This window comes from Glycine max, chromosome 13, assembly GCF_000004515.6.
Source record: "Glycine max cultivar Williams 82 chromosome 13, Glycine_max_v4.0, whole genome shotgun sequence".
In the NCBI taxonomy this organism is placed as follows: domain Eukaryota; kingdom Viridiplantae; phylum Streptophyta; class Magnoliopsida; order Fabales; family Fabaceae; genus Glycine; species Glycine max.
In genome coordinates this window covers 35,738,803-35,762,423 of record NC_038249.2, presented here as the reverse complement: position 1 = coordinate 35,762,423, position 23,621 = coordinate 35,738,803, and the positions used below count along the sequence as shown (strand labels likewise).

Below are 23,621 nucleotides of genomic sequence, written 5' to 3'. Positions count from 1 at the left end.
ATGAATGGTGACTGACGGAAGTTAACGACCAAATATATTTATTACATTTTCATAAACTAAATTTTTTATTTTCATCTTTCAGTGATACATTTATCAGCGAAATACACATTCATATAAAAAATAATTATTTACCCACACTACTATTAACCATATAAACAACAATAACAATTTAATACTATAGTATAAAACAATTAATGAAAAATGTTGCGTATAAAGAATGGACTTTGCTTTCCGTTTAGGTAATGTGTATGAGTGGACGAAATCTCTTAGCCAAATTGTCCACGTGCCTGACATAGAATCATCTAAGAACTCTGTGGATTTATGTATGCTACTAGTGATTAAATTAATAATTAGGTACGAATGTAGCACTATTTTTTATTTTTATATGCTTAAAATTAAGATGTGTGCAAACTAGTGTCACATGAAACTCTACTACACAAATAGACATTGGTTTCTTTGAAGCTTGGTTGTTACCGAAATTTTAAAAGAGCTACTAATTGCAAGGGCCTTGAGTTTTAAATTCTCAAGGTCTCACAATAATTTACAATATAATTAGTTATATTAAATGTAAATTTTATGATGATTATGAGTGTATTAGTTTCCACCCGTTGTGATTGGTGTATGTACTAATTTTAGCCCTAATCTTAAGTCTCATGTCAAAGAAAAGGTTTAAATATATTTTTGTTTGCTGTAAGTTTGTATTTTTAATTTTTAATTTTAATTCTTATAAGTTTATTTTTTAAAAAAATTTAGTCCCTGTAAATTGATATTTTTTAATTTTTTTCATTTTACAAATATATATATATATATATATATATCAAATTTTATATAAAATATTCAAAATGTTAATTTTATGATAGTAATTTATCAAAACATTATTAATGTTGATCATCAGTATCATAAGACAAATTAAATGTTTTTAAGATCCAAAATTACAAATATTACCTTTCCAAAAAAAATACAAATATTGAGTTAAAAAAATATTACGAGCATTTATCACTTCACATAACACAAGAACTTTCACGAATTATATATTATAAAAAAAGACTAGTAAAGTCTTGTAAATGTAATTATTTATAGACTTCGAAACAATGAAGCGTAAAATGAAAATACTATTAACAAATAATATTGAAATATATTGTCCAAAAATAAAAGAATATAATGATCTCTATAATATAACTATAAAAGGAAAATAGAATATTTATCTAAGAAGTTAAAATAATGTTATTATCTTCACAATAATAACTATAAAAGGAAAATAGAATATTTATCTAAGAAGTTAAAATAATGTTATTATCTTCACAATAATAACTATAAAAGAAAAATAAAATATTTTATCAAAGAATAAAAGTTAAGTAACACTAAAATTAATATGTGTCAAATTTCAAAATACAAATAATTATTTTAATATTAATAATTTATAAGTTGGTTCAGCAACATACATTCAATTTGCATGATCACATATTTAAATAAGAAAAATCTTTTATCTTCTACTTGGAAGATGGAAGAGATGAAAAAGAAAAGAATATGCTTCTTTCCTTTATTTAGAGTGTTACAGTAAAGAATGATTGTATTTTAATAAATCTTACCTAAAATTTTCATGCATCCAAATTGGAAGAGAGGAAAAAAAGTTTAACAATGTAAAAAAACACAAATATCCTTCTTTATATCATTTTTTATTAAAGACATTTATGTCATATTATATACGATTTTTTTCTTTTCTTTTACATTTCTACCTAACTAAACAAATTTAGTTTTTGTTATCAACAAATATTAATTGTTAGTATGATTAATTTTGTGAGTAAAAGATTTGACTTTGAAACATTTTTTTTTCTTTTGTGACTAAATCAATCATATATTTCCAAACAACTTAAAAAATTATCTGATTTTCTATTTATTTTCTCTTCCTTTCATATACCTCTCCTTTCTTAACCAAATATACTCTTAAGAATTTCTTCATTTGTTTGATGTCTCTGACCACGCTAGAGCATATTTGAATTGCAATCTAAGACCACGTCCAATGGCTTAACACAAACGAAATGCAAAAAGAAGGTCTGGGAAGGTGGGGGATGCTTCTGCAAACATCTTTTTGATTCCAACATCCATTTGAAATGGTTACCCAAGTATACACCTAAACGAGTAGACGACCAAGATCTACGTTCTACGTTTCGCACGCCAACACAGTAAATTAAATATTCATATTATGAACTTCACTAGCAACACAAAATTCCGTAGTTATTTAACTTAAATTAAAAAGCACAGTTGAACTTAACCTTCTGCATATGATCTTAAATATGTGAACTTGTATTAGATGAGAGGGGCACGGAGAAACCCCATTTGAAGTTTAACAAAGAAAATGCCGAACCAAATTCCTTTCCACATGCCTTGCAAACTAAAACACCATGTTCGACTTGTCTTTTTCCATAGTACCATGATAGTCATCATAATTGGCTCCATGGTAGCACCACTTGGGACCTTGGTGCCAGACACTGACCTCCCATCATTTGTTTCGTGTCTTGCTTCTCTGAATAATTTTATTTTTGTTTTCAGTCTCAATCACTACTTACTGCATATCTAGTTTTGGGGCACAACTTTGACTTATTTGCAACCAGTAACCTAAACTATAATATGTTTTTATTTTGTCCTTAAATTAACAACCAGCATTTTTTTTAATTTAAATAAAATTAAAGAGATATGCGCATATCATCTTTGTTAAATCATGATGACATGCTGAAACTATACATCTTAAGAAAGAAGGCCGGTCTTTCACTCCTTCTATATACTGAAAAAAGAAGATTTTTTATTGTCATTAGTGAGGATTTTTTTTTATTTTAATAGGAATAAGTTATTAATCAAAACTCAAAGAGTCATAGTTATGTCTGTTATTTGATAATGTCAACATTCAAATTAGGTTTAACTAAATTTAAGTAATAGTATTTGAGAGAAATAAAAAAATGTAAAAAAGATAAAATTAAATGTGGGATATTTGATCTAGGAAAAATCAATTTGTTTACCAAAAAGAAATATCTTAAAAGCCTTTTTGTTCAAGAGTGAATACTCAACTTTAATGTGGAGTGAAAATTTACAAATTTAACTTTGGGTGATGTTGATTTAGTAAAATTACAGTGAGTTTATTTATGTTTGAATTTTTTTATCTCAAAAGTATATAATAGTATAAAAATTTCAATTTAGTGCCAAAGTTATATTTTTTCCTTCAACTCAAACATGCAAAAAAGAGTAAAATTAATTCTACTCTAAATTAATTTTGTTTGATTACTTTCACCAAAATTTCTTTAGACTTTTAAGGATTTAATTATAGTACTCATGCATATATATATAAAAAATCTATATTCCCATATTTATATTACTGGAAAGAAAAGATGACGAGAAACAATCACTTTCAAAGTAACATGTGTAATGAAAGTTACGATGTTCAACCAAGCCCATGGTTAGTTATTTACCAACTTTGATAGGGTTTGTTGATTTTTATTATAATTTTATATATACACTATTCGTCATAAATTTAAAATAAAAACTATAAAATCTCAAATTTCCCATTGCGTTCCAGATTCCTGCGAACTGAATTTTGCTGAAAACCTCGTCATTTTTTTATTAGATACTAATAGTTTTGTCAAGTCAGCAAGTAAATAATTATGTGGAAATAACATTACTAACAACTATTTTCAATTTAATAGAAAATGAATTAAAGAATCTATTGTGATAATAGTTATACTTTAGGAATTAATTGAATAAAAAAAAAACTCAGGTGGCTATTTACAAATGGATGTTCAATGGATCTAAATGCAATTTTTTGCCACAATTAATGGTATGCCAGTGTACTACTACTTTTCCATGACAATCTCAACATGGGATGTACTACCATACCCATGTATGTTTCCTAGTGCAGAACCCTACATTGTTAAAACACTGTTCTTAATATAAGGTACAGGACCCAGGATCAGGGCCACATTTGATACTAGTCAAATAATCACCAGTAGAAGAGTGTGGTTCGTGAGATGTTATTATCATTGAAGTTTTTTGTTTCCAAATAAATAAATAAATAATAAGGAATAGGTAATAGAACAGTTTCATTTTTCATTCCATTTTTTTATTTTTATTTTTTCCATAGAACATACTGTTAGTTAAAGATCATGCATGTGAGTGGGGAAGGAGGTGGATGGGATTTCTTATGTTTTGAGAATTTGTGACAATGCATGTGAAGCTTAAATGCTTATGATATCTCTTCAACCATTTCATTGGCCCAACCTCATTATTAGTTGACTGAGTGACCATGCTCACACGCAACACTAGATTAATCAAATCGGTGACCAATTTAGTATTTCTTTGTTTTTAATTTTTTATAAATATTTTTTAAAGACAGTGGCCATCATGGTATTGGATCAATATATCTTTAGTATGTGTGTATGAGATCTTTGAAAATTTGGTCTACCTTTGAAATGAAAGAGTAATAAAATAATATTCCAAAGCATAGGTTTGTGGTAAAATATTAAGGTAGAGGTAAGCAAAACCATAATGCATAATTTTGGAATGATTATGGACTTTTCTATATAGAGCTCAAATTAATTATATGTTTGGAACTTTTAAGATGATGGGTCCACTTTAATTAAAAGATAAAGCGTACGACGTGAATAATCATAATCATCTGTACCAATATATTTAGAGGATATAATTTTGTGTAACTATTTTTTAGTTTTCATATTTTTTAGATTATTTTATCATTATTTTTAATAATATTAAAATAGTAACAATAATTAATTCTATTAAATTATGTAAATTAAAACTGACTCACTAACTAAATTAGATAAACACCCATTAATTACTTTTCACTTTTATTAACTATTTCTTAAATTAATTTTTTTTTCTTTTAACTTATATTAACTTCTGATAACTTTTATATTATTGATTTTTTTATTAACTATATTTAACTTTTATTTTTTTTATCATTTAAAAAATGTTGAGACACGGACTTTCCCTAACAGAGCTAATAGTACCGAGTTTTTTGTCTGGTAGTAATTTTCGTAAATAAATTATTCTTTCACAATTTTTATTCTAAGCGTTTTATTGTGCTACTCCCCCCCCCCCCCCCCCATATATCATCTGTTCAAGACATATACTATACAGTGTATGAGTATTTTTAAATTACCAATATTTTAAAATAATTCAGAGTTATGAGACACATGAATAATTTATACAAAAAAATGTAGATGAATCATCATCATCATCATTTTCTTTTCACATCACGAACAGATTTTATAAAAAGACTGTTCATACTTCATACAGTTGGACTAAAAGCTTGCATCATAAAATCATGCTAAAAGAATAAATTTTATAGTTGGTGCCCATACGCTGGAGCTGAATTCAACTTTTTTGCTGTTTATTAAATTCACATGATTCATATCTTCCAGAAGCGGTGATAACCATTCTTCTTAGGAAAATCTTGTTTGTGATTAACCAATTTCACTATAGTCAATTCAAAAATGTTAGCTTTGATAACCATTCTTTTTTCAAAGAAATCCATACAAGTTTAGTGTTCAACGGACATTCATTTAATTACTTTAATAACAATAAATCATATTAATACATGAAAAATAATGAACGCATATGAACAATCAACATGTTCTTCATTCACATCAATATACTATCATACATCCACTGATCTTCGTTCATTTTAACAAAATATTAAAAAAAACCATAACCACACAGTAATTATACTATCATATAATTTTTGTGTTTTTTATTGCATTTATTAATATTAAAAACAAAGAAAAAATTATGTATAAATTTTGACATTAATAACTTTCAAAGTATACAAACTACAACTTTCAAATGAATATTCAAACTATATCTATTTAAATGTTTTTTAATTAACAATTTAATTTTTTTCTAATTAAACAATAAAAAAGTTATATAAAAAAATAAATTTAAGAGAAATTTACAGATTAACAATCTATAAAAAGAATTATGAAATTCATATATTTCTTACGAATTTTCAATCCATAAATTTCTTACGGACTATCAATCCATAAGTATTACGCAAAAAAAAAAAAAAAACAAGAACTTACCTGACACAACTACTTGTCGATGACAAACCACGAAATGCACCTCAACCACAAGAACAAACGACAAATTCTTCCAATGAACGAAGGTGAAGGAAAAAATAAACACCGTGTGAATAACAAGTGAAGAAGGAAAGCCACTTATAACAAAGGGGTATAATGAGAATTTTAAAAAATTGTTAGGTGTACCAGCAATTCTATTGGTGCCCAAAGCAACTTCTTTGATTACGAAATTATCAGCCCGTATAAGAACATTAAAAAAAAAACCCTCTTACAAGCGTTTCAATTTTTATTTTTTTTAAATAAAATAGAGCTCTTAGGTGATCAATCATCTCGATTACTCTGAATCCCTTTCTTATAGAGAGCAAGTTGGCAATGTGGAAGCAGAGAGACTTGGAAGATATTTTGCTATGGCTTCTAATGAACAATGAAGCATTAGTCTGCAACTATATCTATTCATTGTGCACGTTAGTCTCAATCCAATTACTTTCATCGCACAAAGGGCATAATAAGGCAAGTGTCCTTGCCTAACATACTATTATCTTAGCCAGTTAAGCATGGAAATGTTATGGCTCGGGAATTGATGCCTACTCACTGGCAATGCCAATTGCACAAGTACAGTTGCTTGCCATATCTTTTCTTTTCCAATGTCACCCACGAACAATATCAAGATGGGAAAAGATACATGGAGTGATGATAAAGGTTAAATACAGACAAAAAAAAAACACACAGATGATTGGGGGAAAAAAGAAAGAAAGGAAGAAACAGATAAATGAGATGAGAAGTTAATAGCAGGTGACAGGCATCATCTGTGCAAATAACATGTCTCAAATTTAAAGAAATTCACACACAATTCTCATGAACATAGAGAACTGCTTCCCAGGGTAACTATACAGCTTACCATAAAACAGTTTAACATGAGTTACAGCCGCCTTTGCTTTCACCTATGCGTGTAAAGCAAAGAAAAAAAAAAGGGAGGACGGGTGGGGAAGCTTCTTTGAGAAACCACATTTAACTCATTTTCCTTCCTAGGTCCAAAAAGCTACAAAATCCACCCACAGATCTACCCATTTATGTGAGTTCTGCAGATAAATTTTAAGTGTCACGCCTTACAAGCATAACTTCTATATAAAGTCAGATCTCAATGAATAGAACCACATAAAAAAATTTCATGACAGAATTTTAATTCCCTTTCTTCTTCAGTACGTGTCTAAAATGTGCCATATATTACTGTAAGAATGAGAGTACATCTATCAAAGACAAACTATTTACAGAAAACCAATGAGGGGGCAGGAGAGGACATCGAGCACAAGTAAAAAAAATGGCATTAAGCAGCAACCTTTCACCAACTAGAATCATTAGTTTTCTTTTGATACTTATATATATAAATTTGTGAGAAGAGATCACTACCTGATCCTTGAACAAATTGCATACGAGTGAACTTCCCTCAAATTCTCAACCTTGGACTTGGCTTGTCAAATAGCCAAGGCAAGCATCACCAATTTAAGAAAGATTAAACCAGCACCTCAACCAAAAACTACTGCCAAGAAGCACTCTGTCCACTTGACATGGCTCGAGCTTCAGCCAAAGAGACAGCCATGGCGAGCATCATCTGCTCCTCAAAACTCTCGGGAACAATGGGTTCTGTGGCACTTTGAAGGCTTCCATCATTGTCATCAGACCGTGGCAAAGATGATAGTTCACCACGATCTTCTGCTGCGACAGAGTTTGTATAGCTGGTTGCTGTTTCAGTCAACTGTGTCCCATGGTCCATGTCCCATTCACCATGACTCCTAGTCATTGTCACAGCTTCATCCAGTGGCTCCTCATTGAGGTTGTCACCAGGCGGATAATTAGCCATATCCCTACCAAGTCTGTTATAAAATCTTCTGGAACCCGGTAGGGTGTTGAATGATGGCATATTTTCATTGGTGAGGCTCATAGATGATTCTCCAGCCATTTGCTGGCGCTCAGCAAGAGCTGCAATGGCACAAGCGAGACCCCCAGATGGAGACGAGGATGATCCCGTTGGTGGACCCATGACGGATGAGACAGATGAGACGGATGAAACATAGCGGCCGTCAGCTACATAGTGTCCAGAAGTAGCATCGACAAAAGATAAATTTCTCCGCCTGCCATTCTCCTGCAGTTTTAATATATACGTTTTAAGTCAATCACAATCATCAAACAAACTGACAAACACAAACCATTGAGCAGCAGTGTTAATATAGACTTATATGTACACTGAACCTTGTATGTGGCACTGTGACAGTATACCCACCATTGAGTTTCATAATATGCACATATTTATAGTTGTAATATACTTTGAACGGTGGATATGCTACTGTGTACAGACTACACAGTGAACCCAAGTCTATATAAACATTACTTAAAAAAATTAGGAAAGATCTGGATTGCAGAGTATGGCTGCTTTCCAAAGAAATCTACCAGTTACCCAAAATCATATTATAATAAAAGATGGGCCTCTGTTTTGGACTTTGGAGTGCCATTGCAAACTGACAAGATGCAAACTTGCATTCATACTATACCTAATTGATAAAAACTGAAAATCATTTAAGTATGAATAACTTGTTTTCACCTTAACAGATCAACAATGATTAATCGTTTTGAGCTAGGTATATATAGAAAGTAAATTTCTTTCTAATGATGTGACTTACATTGAAGATCACCAGGTAATTAAGAGGATAAAAATTTGATAATGCACAAAAAGTTTCTATATTTTTAATAAAGGGTTGGTTCAAAGCTATTAGTTATAGACACAGACATGAATGAGGGATACTGTCAAACACAGACACACATTCAAAAGTTATTTAATTCCATAAATATTTATATATAAAGTATGAATATTGGATAATGCTACCTAAAACAAGCACAAGAAATAAAGAAATTTAAACATAAAGGATTTTTCTCCACGGTGATCTTCACTTTTTAGTAACAAATTAAATCATTGATATCTTACTTACAAATAAGCATATTAAAAAAAAGTCTTTACCTGAATGGAAAGCCAAATTGCTTCCATGACCATGATGTCCTCAAGGTCAACGTCAAATTCATCATCTCTGCAGTTTTCCGCATTTGGGAGAACATACAATGTAAGCCCACAGCATGTAGTTTCCAAAATATATGAAAGAACTCGTGCAATTATTTACACAAACAAACACAAGTATTTAATATTTATTTAATAGGATGTCCGCCTAAACGACCAATAACAGAGACAAGGCTCCACCTGTGTCGCACAAGTATAGGTGTGGTATCACACACAACACAAAAATATGGCTACATCATCTCATAAAGCACCCATACACACAGATACAATAACAAGTCTCCATTCATGTATAGTTGCATGGTCAAGATTACTTCTCATTTCCCACCTAACATACTCTATAGCTATCATAAATTAAAAATAGTAGTTGGGTCCAATCAATGATTAGGGAAAAAAGTATAGGAAAAAAAAATCTCTTTCAGCAAGAAGTTTCAAAAATATACATGTGAAGTAACAATAAGAGCGTCAAATTGAATGTCATCAGCCTCACACTCGTCACTGTAGACATAATTCATACAATTCTTATGATATCTCACCTACATTGGCACAAATGTTCAATAATAAATACAGGATGCAACCAGGCAGGCTAGAAGTATCCAATACCAACATAGCAACCATTTAAAGAATCTGTGCTTCCTTCACTGCTGGATCATACATATTAACAGGTGTTCAAGACAGCCTAAAAGAGAAACCAACAAGTCCAAATGTCCAATACCACCAAACAAAAGAAAAATGTACATTTACACTCATCACTTCTACTTACGATCTACCATAAAGATGCATGAATGGGGGTGTGGGGGGAAGAAAAGAAACTACTTCACCCCCAACAGTACAACTGTTCTCTTTCACTCTCATGCGCTTTTTTTATGCAGCCAACCTTCACCAATACAATGCTGAGACTTCAAGGAAATTTGGCCCCCAAAAGCAATGTATCTTGTCTTTCTTCTTTTTTTTCCTACTGGAAATATGAACTTGCATACCTCATCTGAACCCAATAAAATTTGAAATTGTGCTAAGACTTGGATTTCTTGAACTGGCCAGCAATTACTGTGACATTACCTACTGTGACATTACCAGTGATTTACACAGCTGCAACCATTTTCAATAAGCATCTAGCAATCCTTCATCTTAAGAAATGGGGATTGTGTTTCTATTGAACCAGAGAGACGCCTCTTGATGAGAAAAGAAGGGATTCTACATCGCAACCATTTGATAATGAGTTGAAGGAGATAAAAAATGGCTCAACATATGAAGATGGGCTAAAGCTAGATGAAGTCGGTAACAGTGTTTAAGTGTAGTAGGATTGACCATTTGGGAGTTTATCAAGCACAAGTGACTCCACTTTGTGATACAAATGCAAATGAGATTCTCAAAGATCACAGATACAGTGAGGGAGAGAAAGGTAAAATAGTGAGCAAAAGTCGAGGGGTGACATAGTTCAGTAATTGTAACTATATAGGTAGTAGGTAACCCAAGGCTTCTACCTAAACCCATAGTATGGTGATAACATAAAATAAAAATTTCTCTGTAAGACATAACATTGAAATATATTAATTTTTTGTACTAACTACATAGAGCATTCATCATGTACTGTTTTTTAATACATTAATCTTGTATACTTTGTCCTAAATTTTTTGATTTTTTTTTAAAGAATCTACATATCAATTCAGACTATAAGATGTGCAGAGTGTATAGTACAGGAGTCAGTTTCAAAATGGTTAGCAGATAGTGATAACCTAACTAAAACATAGTAAAAATCCATAAAATATTCTACCTCTTAAATAATTGTCTCCATTACTTTATTAATTCAAATTATGCATACATGAGCAGCAATAAATAGAAGAAACAAGGCATAGGTTTAGCTATCTTTTCCTGTAAATTTGTTTTCTCCTTTGAACTGGGATATTGAAGTTGAAGGAGCTTTTATAATCTCTTACATAAAAAGCAAGGCAAATCCTCTAAACTCACAAGTATATTCACAAATAAAAGCATCACTCTAAGCTGGTTAAGTTCTAATAAAAAATAAATGAATCTTGGATTTGCCACATATTGGTCTGCATTTTGAATCCTCCTTTAAAAAAGCTAATCACTGGTAACATTTGTCCAGTTATGCAACTCATCCTTTCTTGCACGTCTAACCATATTCATCCATTGAATCAAAACTTTAAGACTAGCATAGTAGCACTGGCTCAAGAAGAGCTACTGAATCAAAACCAAGGAATCAAATAATAACTAACTTATAACACCAATTTCCCTCTTGATCTACTTCAGAAGATAAGCAAGTACAAAATTAAACAACCATCAACAAAAAAATTACATAAACTCTAGTTGGAGTAAAACTAGTTTGAAGCTGCTGAATTTAATTATCATTTATTCTGCAGAGCTCATAGAAGCAGGCAGATTTCCTGATGCTGGATTAGAACTGTTGAACAGTAACACTGAAGAAAACTTGAGAATATTTCCTTTCAATTATGATAAAAAAAAAAAATTAAAGATCTATTGCCTTTCTTATTCAATAAGACTATCACTTAACAATCGTCACAATATAACTCAAGATCGTTCAGTTTCCCTCTTCACGTTCTAATATGATCAAGTGCTACTGCTTATCTTATAGGGGGATTTAAATGAAAACAAAAGCTTAAAATGTTCAATGAATTTCCCGAACTCATCATCTTTCAGGGAGTGATTAGGAGTTAATTTTAATGCAAACGATAGTCAATCAGGGTACTAACAATACTAATTTGTAGACCCAAGCAACAACTAGTGTTCCATTAGTTTATGGTTTGAATTCAGCTTACATATGAACTTATATACCCTTTACATGATTAAATTTAGTCAAGTCATAATTATAGTGAGTCCAGATGAAGAATAGGTATGCTCCTCATAACCTTATCGATCATTTGGTCTAAATCACCGACCAACTATAGGCACAGGATCACAGATTACTGGCTCAATTCACACAAGACTGAGAAGATTATTCTCTCTCATTCTTAATGAACTCAATATTGGATGAAAATAGTATAATCCAACTGGTGCAATATTCATGGGAAAATATAAGACACAAAGGGATTATAGTCAGTATGAAGCAATGTTAAATCCCCATACAACTTTTCAGCAATTAGAAATGACAACTCATTTTCTTCCAGTTGTTGATTTCTAAATATTTAATACCCTAAGTCAGTGAGAAAGCATTGGATGCAGATATGCTAAGAGACATAATAAGAAAATTTTAAGAAATTGGGAAGAAAAAAAAGGCAATGAAGGCTAGCATACCTATTGGTCCTAGTGGTTGCATTTGCTCTAACCACTGATGTGGCACATGAGTCTTGAGAAGAAACAATTTCATCATTTTCAACAACAGAAACTGAAGATGAAGACACTACAAGATTGAAATAAAAGAATAATTCATACAACTAGGATTAATCACATACACATATACAGATGAAATCCAGAACTGTGTTGAAAGATTACCTGCATTTGAACTGTATTCAACATCTGCAACTGCCACATTCACATTCGAGGAGCTCATTTCCAGTCTTTTGTGCATTCTTTCCTCTTCATCCTGAAGTTCCTGCTGCCGCATCCTAATTTTTGCCTCTATAACACGTTGCTCTTCCTGAATAATTATGAGTATGCACATGAACCTGATTCGTTGTGAAAATATTTCTGAAAATGCATTCCTAAACCCAATAATCATGTTAGGTAACCACTTACAATCTGTTCCAATCCCTTCTCTTCTTTAGATTTCACACCGCGATACTCCACAGCATAATTTGCCGTTTTGCAGAAGGGACATCTTAAGTCGTTAAGGCAGACAATTATTCTAAAATTAAAGCAACAAAAGATTGAAGTTGCGAGACTGACAACTATGAGATATGTATTCAATGTATTGAAGACAACCAACTAGTAATGCAGGATACTGTGTAGGCCGGGTTGAATTTGGAACTTTCATCTGCAAAAAGCACTCTGATAAAAAGAAAATAATCAGGCTGCATACAAATGCTAATGACAGAATATATACCCACTGAAGATAACCATATAATATAATTACCTGTACAAATGCTCTTTGTGCAACATCTTGATCGGTTTAGACTTGGATAATACTAAACTCAGGCAAAAAAAAAAAAAAACAAAACACAATGGAATGATTAGAAAATCCACATGTGAAGTTCACAATTTGAAATAGACTTTAAGGAGAAGTAAAAACAGTCCAGAAAGATTCTCTATCAGTTTGTTTCAATATCAAAGATGTCAATTAATAAATCATTGAATCCAACCAAGGTATTCAGGAGGCCAAATTTGCAGTTTGAAATAAGTGTGAACAGTTGAATTGACATATTTGCTTCTTTTTTCTTTTTCTTTTTTTTTTCTAAAAAGCTAGAGTAACAGGATAAGTAGAGAGAAACAAATATTAAAGGCATGCGATAGAAACCATACCAGAAAGCAAATCGGGCACTCTTCACGATCGTATGCGGTTTCTTCATCTCCGGGATAGCAAGGTGCTAACTTCGATTCTAGTATTAGCTTCCTCAGCTTCTTGTGATCCACATCTTTATGATTATACAACCCTTGCGGCCTCGTATATTTCTCATCTACCACTTGTCTCCTCCTCCCAAGTTTATTACCCATCCAAAAATTCCAATTTTTCTCGTCCGCCGACTATGTTCCGAACTCTTCAACAAAATAAACCAACACAACAACAACAACAACAACAAAAGTAACAAACCTTCCACTACAAAAACCACTCACTCAACCACATCACAAAATCATCTTCACTCAAAACCAAATTACGTTAACGCCACACTCAACAAACCAACACAATCAACAGACCGCAGAAACGCATCCCGAAATCCCTGCAGCAGTTAATAAAAAATGCAGACACATGAGCAAAAACACCAAAAACAAAACCATAAAAAAAAGTCCACAGTTTACAACAGAGCCACTCAATCTCTCAACCATTTTCAAATTCGACACTATTCATACAATGCATCCACGACACCCAACTCGACCGAAACACAAAATCCCCAATTCCCAAAACACCCTAGCAATTCAACACACCAAAAACTCCAATCACAAATCCGCAAGCAATCGGAAGCCACGGAGCACGAATCCGAATTGACAATCAGCGAGAGCAGCAACAGCAGGAACCCTAATTGAAGCTTTGCACAACTCAAATTGACAAAGCACACGCAATGGGAGAAGAAGGAAACGGAAACAAACGCAATGGAAAAAGGGAGACAGAGAGAGTAGTATCAATTCGTTCGAAACCTAAAGTGGGAGAAGTGAAGCAGCAGCGTTATGAGGAAGAAGAAGAAATGATGAAAGGGTTTGGAAAAAGTGAAAGAGAGAAAGTGAGAGAGAAGAGAAGAGCGAAATTGGAAATCGGAAAACGAACCTTAGATGGTTGTTGTTGCAGGAGAAAGAGAGAAGGAATAGAGACAAAATGATAAGAAAGAAGAGAAGAGAAGAGAAAAGAAGAGATGAGAGGGAAGGGAAGGAAGGAGTAGTGAAGGAGGAAAGAATAATTTTCCTTCACTTCCTTCTTTTTTCTTCTTCCTATGTCATTGCAACCCACCTGCTTTCACGCGCTCTTTTGTCGCGTCTCCATTACCCGCGCGCTCTGTTTTATCTTACAGAATGTTTTGGTCTTGCATTATACTAAATAAAAGGCTTAAAAATATTTAAATTTTTTTTCATTTTTATATTTTTAAAATGGAAATCATTTTAGTTTTTGTAAAATGTATTTATTTTATTTCTTGTTTTTTAAGTTTTTTAAATAATATTTTTTTACTGTTCAAAGTATTTATTTACCATTTAAAGTGTTATTTAAAATACTTTAAAAACAAAATAAAAGATAAACACATTTGGTAAGGACAAAGAAAAAATTGTAGGAATGAAAATGAAAAAAATGGTTAAATTTCAGTAACCAAATTTAAGTTCTATTAAAAACATTGTTAAAATATGTTTTTTTTCTAAACCATGTATATCTTTTATCGGAAATAATTTTATTTCTTGTAAATTTTTTTTATAAAATGACTTGTAAATTTTTTCTTGATTTGTTATTATTTTGTATTAGCTCTAGTAATATATTTACAAAATAATTTTCAAACTACAAAGCCTAGAGGGAGTAACATATATAAATCAGACTTAACACAATGGTGTAAGGTCCTTCTTGAGTAAAAAATGAATTAGGACCCTCAATAATTTTGAATAGATGCAAGTAATTACTATATTTTTTACTAAATTAGGTGGTTTCATAAAATTATATATCAAATTAGTGTAGTTTGTAAACTATTTTGTAAGGTTTTTAGGAAGCATTTGATGAAGAGTTAATACTCTGTAGGACTACACTTGCAGTGGCCATGGGAGATCGTGAGTGTTACAGTAATGTTTGCTCGCACGAAGAATCAAAAGAAATAGATTATCATACACAACAGTGACGATGCCGCGAGATGGAGGTGAGAGGAGATTGATCGATAGTGCACAATGGAAGGTGTCAATTATGATGGTGATGAATTTATCACGCATGATTATTATAATAGTGTCGTTGGTGACAATCCATGATGGTTGAGGATGAACTCTTGATGGTTACGAAAACACAAAGGATAACCATGATGATTGACCGTTAAGTCAAGTCAGAGAGAAGAATCAAAGTCAAAATTGGAAAAGAAAGAATAAAAAAGAAAAAAAGTGAAAATTATCCAATTGTTTGATTCAAAAATTAAAATATCCAACAATAAGTTTTGAGTTTTTAAGTATGGGAGACATGTCAATATTACATTGTTAATATTCACTCTATTAAGATATATCATTTGATTATTTATTTTTCTTTAATATTTTACGTTAACACTATTCGATTTTAAGTAATTATTTTAAACAGGAAAACATGTGATTTATATATATATATATATATATATATATATGTATGTATGTATGTATATAATAAGCATGAGGACCCTCAATGAATTCTAAAATGCATTTTTTTGTTATTTTATTTATTTTTGTTATTGGATATATTTTTTTTGATATTCATGATCACAAACTACAAAAGTCAAAATTAAAGGAATATTACGATATGAAATTAAATAAACTTTATGCAATCAACATCAATTATTCAAATCTTTTGTAGTTTGAAGCACTTTCAAAAGTAAAATGAATTCCTATATATCCTACACGCCAGAACATCCATCAAAGTTACCAGTTGGATCCACTTACACCCACCACAATTGTGATAACAACAAGCCTGAATGGACCATACTAACACCCTTCAAAAGCACCAATATGTCCTGTTGTACACCTTGTTCGTTCACTTCTTGGCACTTGAAATTAATTTAGTTAGAAACGCAAATAGCTTTTTCCTGAAGTAGATCCCTAATGGAAAAAAATAGACATAAAATGTATTTTTTAATGTTTTTATAAAAGAAAAAAGAAAAAAATAATTTATAATGTAATACCATATTAATTTAAAAAATTAAAACTAGAACAAACACAATCAAAGTATTTTTGGGTGTTTCGTACAAAGAATATTTTTACTTTTCCAAGAATCCAAAGTTAAGAATGTTTAATTTACTCATGTTTCTCACAAAATTGTTCTTGTGTGGGGTGGTGTGAAGAATCTAACTTTTTCGAGTTGAGAAAAAGTTATATTGTGATAAAAAATATTATGTTACTCTTTGATATTAGATTATTTAATATGATAAATAATTAAAGTTTTTGAAAAAGTTATAGTAAAACTAAATGTGAAATTTTTTTATTCCCAAGAAACATATAAGTATTCGGCTTAAATATTGTTTAGTCATTCAAGTTTGAGTATTTTTTTAGTTCTCCAAATTCAATTTTTTTTTCAATTTTTGAAATTCTCAAAATGCTCTTTTTAGTTTTCCAAATACAAAATTGCTTTGTTTAATGAAATCCACAAAATGTTTTTTTTTTAGTTCTTCCCATAATGCGAGCCAAACATGAATTACGAGATTCGTAATTGATGATAACTTTTAACCACTAAAATTTGATTTTTTTTATTTTCTATTTTAAAGTATGCTTATTGCGATTAAAATCTGTCATAATCAAGTTGATAAAAAAATTAAAAACCCATTAACTGCTTTAAAACTACTTTATTTTTGTTTTCTTGGCTTGATTCTGATAGTTTCAATTCATGAGAAAATCATATTTTAAAATATAAAATAAAAAATCAATTTCGAGCAATAAAAAATGTCAAAAATTGTAAATTTTTTATTTTCTGTTTGACTAACTTTGTAGAAAGACTAAAAAAAGTATTTTGAGGATTCGAAGGACTAAAAAAAGTAACTTTAAATTTGGAGGACTAAAAAAAAGACTCACATTTAAGTGATTAAAATATATTTAAATCTAAATATTCTTAGAATATTTGTGATCAACTAAACATATTTTAATCATTTATAAAAATCATAATTCCTAACATTCATGATTGTTGGGCATAAAAAAATGTCCAATTTTTTAAACTTTCCAATAAAATAATATCCAATGATAAACACATCCTTAAGGACTCACAAAATTTAAGCAAGAAAATTGCAATTACCAATAATCTAACAACAATTGCCATGACAGCCGGTCCAATAGTAGAAAAGGTCTAAAGTGAAGTTTGAGAGAGACTTATTTATTTTAAAAAGAGCTATATATGAGATTTTGTTGTTGATATATGTGACTTTTTAACTTTAAGAAACTAATAACAACTTTTTTTTGTTATGGGGCCTAAATCCTAAACTTTAATTACTTTACATTTGAGTCAACCTTGATTGCAATTACCAAGAATTAAAAGTTAAAGGTTTGTTCTCTAATTAGAAGTAAGAAAAAAGGAAATCGGAGAAAGAAAAATAAACAAATAATAAGTGTTTTTTTATTTGAGAAGAAAGTTTATGTACTGACCGTATAAAATTGTTTACACAATTATCTAATCAGAATCTATCATATATGATAAATTTGTTGATTTCTAAACTAATTATCTTAAAATAGTTTAAACGATGATTTATAATTAAATGACGATATAAAATTATTTTACACCATCATAGAAATTAAAATTTTTATTTATTTAAGTTTAGTCTAGCTTTTAATTTTATTTAAATATTAATTATATTCTTTCATCTATTCTTATATTGTAAATGATAATGCACAATTTGAACCTATAAGTTGCTTAAGGGGTATGAAGACATGTTTCAATAAGAGATCGTCATTCGTCCTAAGGTCTTTTTTGTATTTTAAATATTAAATTTTTTTATTAAAATATAAATTTGATTTCTGTATGTTACTTAATTCGTAATTTTGATTTTTCTATTGACTAAGTATATATTTATATTAAATATTTAATTTTTTTATTATCCATAATAATTTTATTCAACTTAAATAAAATCATTTCTAATAAAAAATACATGTTATTAGAAAATGTATGTTAAATTGTTAACGTGACACTATAATATTTTGACACTTATACTTCCAATTTATGATGTTATTATTATGAAGCTTTTAAAAATTTAATATAAATAATCAAAATTAGATTAAGTTCTCATGTAATAAAAGAACATCAAATTTTTACATCAATCTGAATTCATACCAGCCTATTTGAAGTTAATTTGATGAAAGTGGGGTGCCACATGCCCACAAGATTGAGTGGGTATCTTCTTGGCTTAACTCATTTTCCTGATGCAAGTGGTTATAGACGGCACAAGATATTGTACCCTTCTTGTTGTACATTTTGCTATTTTATACATCATATCGTCTGAATAGTTGACCTAATCTCTGCAAAATGATGACCCGTGTCCTAAACTTCGCACACGAAAACAAGTCCTGATTTGTATCATTCATTGGGATTAAAAACACAATCCAACAACAGTCTACGCACCTACTGATTTATTTAATAATATTGTAGGGACTTCTTACTTCTATTTCTGTTGTACCAATATTTTGGCAGATCATGAACAATAATATAAAATCTCTCTGTCATAAATTAATGGTGCACACAATTTTTATTTATTTTTTATATAGATCATGAAAAATAGCTCTTTTGTTAACATTTTTCTCCAATATTGTAAAGGTATTAATCGCACGTACATTTTGAGAATGAAAAAGATTCTACTGTGATTGCTATGTAATTGACACATTATTTTTAATTGTTTTGTTGTGTTTCTGGTGTTGGGAGGGTGATGAGGATTATTATATGGCTGGGGTATAGTCTTTTCCTCATACCAGGAATTGTGTGTGAAAAATCTTATGTTATAGTTTCTTAGCCCGGGATAACTTCTAATAGAATTACTAAATACTGACGTATCTTGTGCTGTGTTTTAGGCTGGGAACACGTCTTGTGTGCCTAGCTATCTGTCAATGAAATATTGCTGTTTTTTTTTAAATTTAATTAATAATGTAAAATGATATAAATATAAAATAAAAATTAAAGTAAAAAAATAATTTCAAGTATGTTAGAGAGATAAAAAAACAAAAAACAACAGCAACTAGAAGTTTATAAATTATAAGCTAGTTAAAAAATAATTTATAAAAATAAGTAAGAAGCTACCAAAATAAACTCGTCACACACATTATTATAAATATTCTCTAATTCAAAAAATTAATGCAAAATAATATAACTTATTTAAGATTGGCTTTACTTTTCAAATATATAATTAATTGCTTAAGTGCAGTTGAAATTTAGTAATTTATTCTTTTATATGAATAATATTTCACTCTTTCAAAAAGTAATTAAAAAATTTAGTTTATTGTTCTTCGAAAAATAACAAGTCATTTTTAACTTTATTCTTTTAAGTTTAATCATACATGATTTTAATTTTAAATATTTTAATTTATAAATTTATATTTTATTTCAATTAATTATAAAAAAACTCTTATATAATTTATATTTTTTTATATTTCACGTAAACATTAAAATACTCACGAGTTTGGTATTATTGTCTTATCTTCACCCGAACCAGTCAGGTTTGAATTTCTTAAAAAAAAAATAGAGAAAGGAAAATTGTTACTTTTTCATGCATGATGTATTATAAATGATACATAAAAGAAAAAATAAAGAAGAAAAAAAAACTCTTGATATCCTTTCCCTTTAAAAAATTTATAATAACAGAGGCCAATCGGTTTGACGTTTTGTTCAACTAAACTAGGGCATTTATTTGGTCCTGGAAGGTGCAACAATTTGCTTTGCATGAAATCTTGTTTATTAGTGTTATATGCTTGTCCTTATCTGATGGAAACCTAGCTAAATAACCATTCCTAAACACATGATATTGATTTGCTAGGGGAGAAGCATAACATACATGTAGTTCTAACTAAATTCTAATTTATGTCCAGAATCTTAGCACCAACATCGTGGCATTGCCTTTTCTAATATGACTTGTAAATTGCCAGTGGTTAGCCCTTTTGCTCAACATGTGTGTATATATATATATGGTTCGTGTTACCACTTACCAATAATGACTGGTCATTATCAATTGCTGAGTTGAATTCATTCACGGATTGAGAAGGATTATATATAATCATGGTCAACCATCTGTACAATCATCATGCATGAATGGTCACAGCTTCTTAATCAAGTAGGTGAACCAGCTTTTGGCAACTTTTTGGAAGAATTGAAACTGTACCCACTTCTATATGTGAAAGCTTCGTTAACTACAATTCTCATAATTTAAAAATGCCGTTCGTACGTTGTCACACTCGTTCGTTAATTAATTAGTCTTCATGCACAACTTATTCTATTAAGTTTGTTAGGTATTTTGGCTTATTTTATGCCATGCACGAGCTACATATATAAATCGATAAGCCAATCAATGATTACTTAAATCTAGATTATTTACTGACCAAAAAAGGTGCATTATATTTTTGTCAAAAAAAAAAAAGATTGTCTACCAACAAAAGAATCTGTAAAGGTTGTCAAGGTCAAGATATTTGCTGTGGAATTAACTCCTTTAGCATTAAGGAGATTCATTTTAAGGGAATAAGTCTACTTATAACTATTTATTAAATTCAGTGATATTTTGCACCAATAGGACTCAATTTTTTTCAACAAATATTTATTTAAGAAAATAAAATAATTTTTTTAAATATAATTTTGAAGTTAAATGAGAGTGCACGCTTATATAAAATAACTATAATCAGAACCAAAGTTTTGTTTAACAAAAAGTGGGATTTCTTTTATAAAAAGAAAAAACTAGTACACACATCACCTGTGATGCACAAACAAATTATGCGTGGGTAATATTTTTATTATTTAAAAAATATAATTTAAAACTTAAAAAGTAACGTTGATAACATGTCTCTTCAAATATTCAATCAAATGAATTTAATAGAAGATAACTATCTCGTTCATTTTCCTTTAAAATTAAGGTAATACTTGGCTCATAGGAAATTAGGATCCCTCTTAGACTTGACTATTATAAGATCAATATGTGTACTCAAATTCGACTGGTTGATAGCGACATGAGAATAGAGGACTTAAAATTTTCTACAAAGTTCTCATAGTCAGATGTACGTACTATGTGGACTCAACAAGCCTCCATACTCTATGGCCAACCGAGTAGCTTAAGCGAGATACATAAAATTTGACAGATATAATTAAGGTAAGAAGGAAACTCTATCTTTTACTAGAAAGATGGAGATATCTCCTAAAACATATATTATCTATTATTAGAGGAAATATAAGATGAAATCAAATATTTTCCTATTTACATTATCTACCAGAAAGATAAAAATATCTCCTAAAATCTAATATTATCTATTATTAGATGAACGATAAGATAAAATCATATTTTTTCTATTTACATTATCTTGAGAGGGAAACTGAGATCATATATATCATTCAATTTCACCTCTAAAAAATGAATTATCAAGGTTCAAGTAAACTAACTCTAATACAACCTCCTTAGGATATGTGCTCTTACCTCTATACCTGCTAACTTAAACGTTGAAGTGTCCTCACAAGTACACCCTCACAATCGTACTGGGCGGAGTATAAGGAGAAGAATTTTTGTTACAAAGTTCTGTCAAAATCGATAAGAACAATGTGGGTAATATTTTTATTATTTAAAAAACATAATTTTAAACTTAAAAAGAATAATAATAAATATACATTTTTATTAAAATTAATTTGACATTACAACATATTTGTTTTAGTTTGTCTAAGCACAGTTACTCACTTATTTTTTCAAATCGCTGATCTTCTTTCTTCACAACAACAACGATTTATTTGTAAGAAAGAAGAAAAATTATGTTATTTATATAATTTTATATAAATAAATAATTTTATAATGATAAAGTATAATTAAGTTTTCTTAAAAAAGTATAATTTTGGTTTTATTTATATATTTTTTCAATTTGATTCCTTGAGTTTTAAAATTTTTGCTTTGATCAGTGTCTTTTAAAGGTTAGATGCACATAATTTAATTTTGGCGGGCAGTTTGGGGATAAAAAATGAAAAGGGCCGGGGGAGTACACTACTATAGAGGGGAATGTAAATAGCAATAGCCTTATTGGAGTTCGGTTTATTTTATGCAGTTTTGGACCAAAAGTCTACCATCCATTTTAATTTTTAGGAGATAAATTTAAAAATAAAAAAATAAATTAAGAGATCATTCTTATGTTTTAATCATTATTATAAAATAATGATAAAAAAAATATTAATCATTACGGTAAATTTCTCGATTATTTACTACGTTAGCATTTAAAGTAACACGACAATTTATTATTGACGTTATAATACATATTTATCATAATTATTATAAAATTATGATTATAAACTAAAAAATACCATTTAAAAAAACCATAATTAAGAAAAAAACACTCCATGAAATCTAATAAATTGATTAATATATTATATAAAATCAAAATATATTTAAAAACTAATAATTTAAGCGATGATTAATTTAATTAAAATATATACTCATTTTAATAACCTTTTATTTTACAAGGCAAAAGGAAACTTATTCATTTATGTCAACACTCAGGTAAAAGTACCAGAGTACCCCTAATTAATTTTTATATCTAATATAATTAATTGTATGATATGATTGCATTTCTATTTATTCATGTACCTCATACGCGTCACTACTCACTATCGAAAGCTAAGCGAACACTGTTTTCTAAATCAAGAAAATGAAAATTCCTTTTTATTTCTCTGTCCTACTGCTTCTTCTCCTCATTGATTCTGGTAAGCAATACTTCACACAAATTTAAGATATTCAGTTCTGAGTTGTATATATGCAGTGATTTTTCACTAGATTAATTTATGTATGTGACTGAATATATTGTATGGTGTAGGAAATCAAGTGCACATGGCGGTGGTACCTGAACATGTACATTGTGAGAATTTAATATTGCGTAATGATTATTGTGACCTAGAAAATGATCCTTGCAACGCTCATTGCAAAGTACATTACAGATCAACAAAGGCAACTGGGTCTTGTGACATTGACATAAATTTGTGTGTTTGTTTATATTGTCGTGAATGATTT

The 23,621-nt window shown here is 29.7% G+C and overlaps 1 protein-coding gene across 4 annotated transcripts; it reads right to left on the bottom strand.

Moving 5' to 3' along the window:
• Window positions 1-6,887: 6,887 nt before the first annotated feature.
• On the bottom strand, window positions 6,888-14,689 carry LOC100816142 (E3 ubiquitin-protein ligase DA2L). Of its 4 annotated transcripts, XR_005887972.1 has the most exons (10): window positions 14,537-14,689; window positions 13,579-13,994; window positions 13,193-13,244; window positions 13,062-13,107; window positions 12,856-12,937; window positions 12,613-12,757; window positions 12,415-12,520; window positions 9,091-9,157; window positions 7,488-8,220; window positions 6,888-7,159 (listed from the first exon to the last, which is right to left on the bottom strand). XR_005887972.1 is itself a non-coding variant. In XM_006594617.4 (9 exons), the coding sequence occupies exons 2-9, from the start codon at window positions 13,768-13,770 to the stop codon at window positions 7,615-7,617; spliced, it is 1,296 nt and encodes a 431-aa protein (XP_006594680.1). In that variant the 5' UTR covers window positions 13,771-13,994; window positions 14,537-14,689; the 3' UTR covers window positions 7,245-7,614. The 4 variants fall into 4 exon arrangements, 3 of the variants coding, with proteins under 3 accessions (XP_006594680.1, XP_006594681.1, XP_040864301.1); XM_006594617.4 differs by lacking the exon at window positions 6,888-7,159 and having other exon boundaries at window positions 7,245-8,220; XM_006594618.4 differs by lacking the exon at window positions 6,888-7,159 and having other exon boundaries at window positions 7,245-8,220; window positions 14,200-14,674.
• Window positions 14,690-23,621: the final 8,932 nt, after the last annotated feature.

Coding starts and splice junctions, on each gene's coding strand:
- LOC100816142 (XM_006594617.4), bottom strand. CDS start 13,770: ATGGGTAATAAACTTGGGAGGAGGAGACAAGTGGTAGATGAGAAATAT. Junction 13,108..13,192: donor CACAAAGAGCATTTGTACAG/GTAATTATATTA, acceptor TCTTTTTATCAG/AGTGCTTTTTGCAGATGAAA. Junction 12,758..12,855: donor AGAAGGGATTGGAACAGATT/GTAAGTGGTTAC, acceptor ATAATTATTCAG/GAAGAGCAACGTGTTATAGA.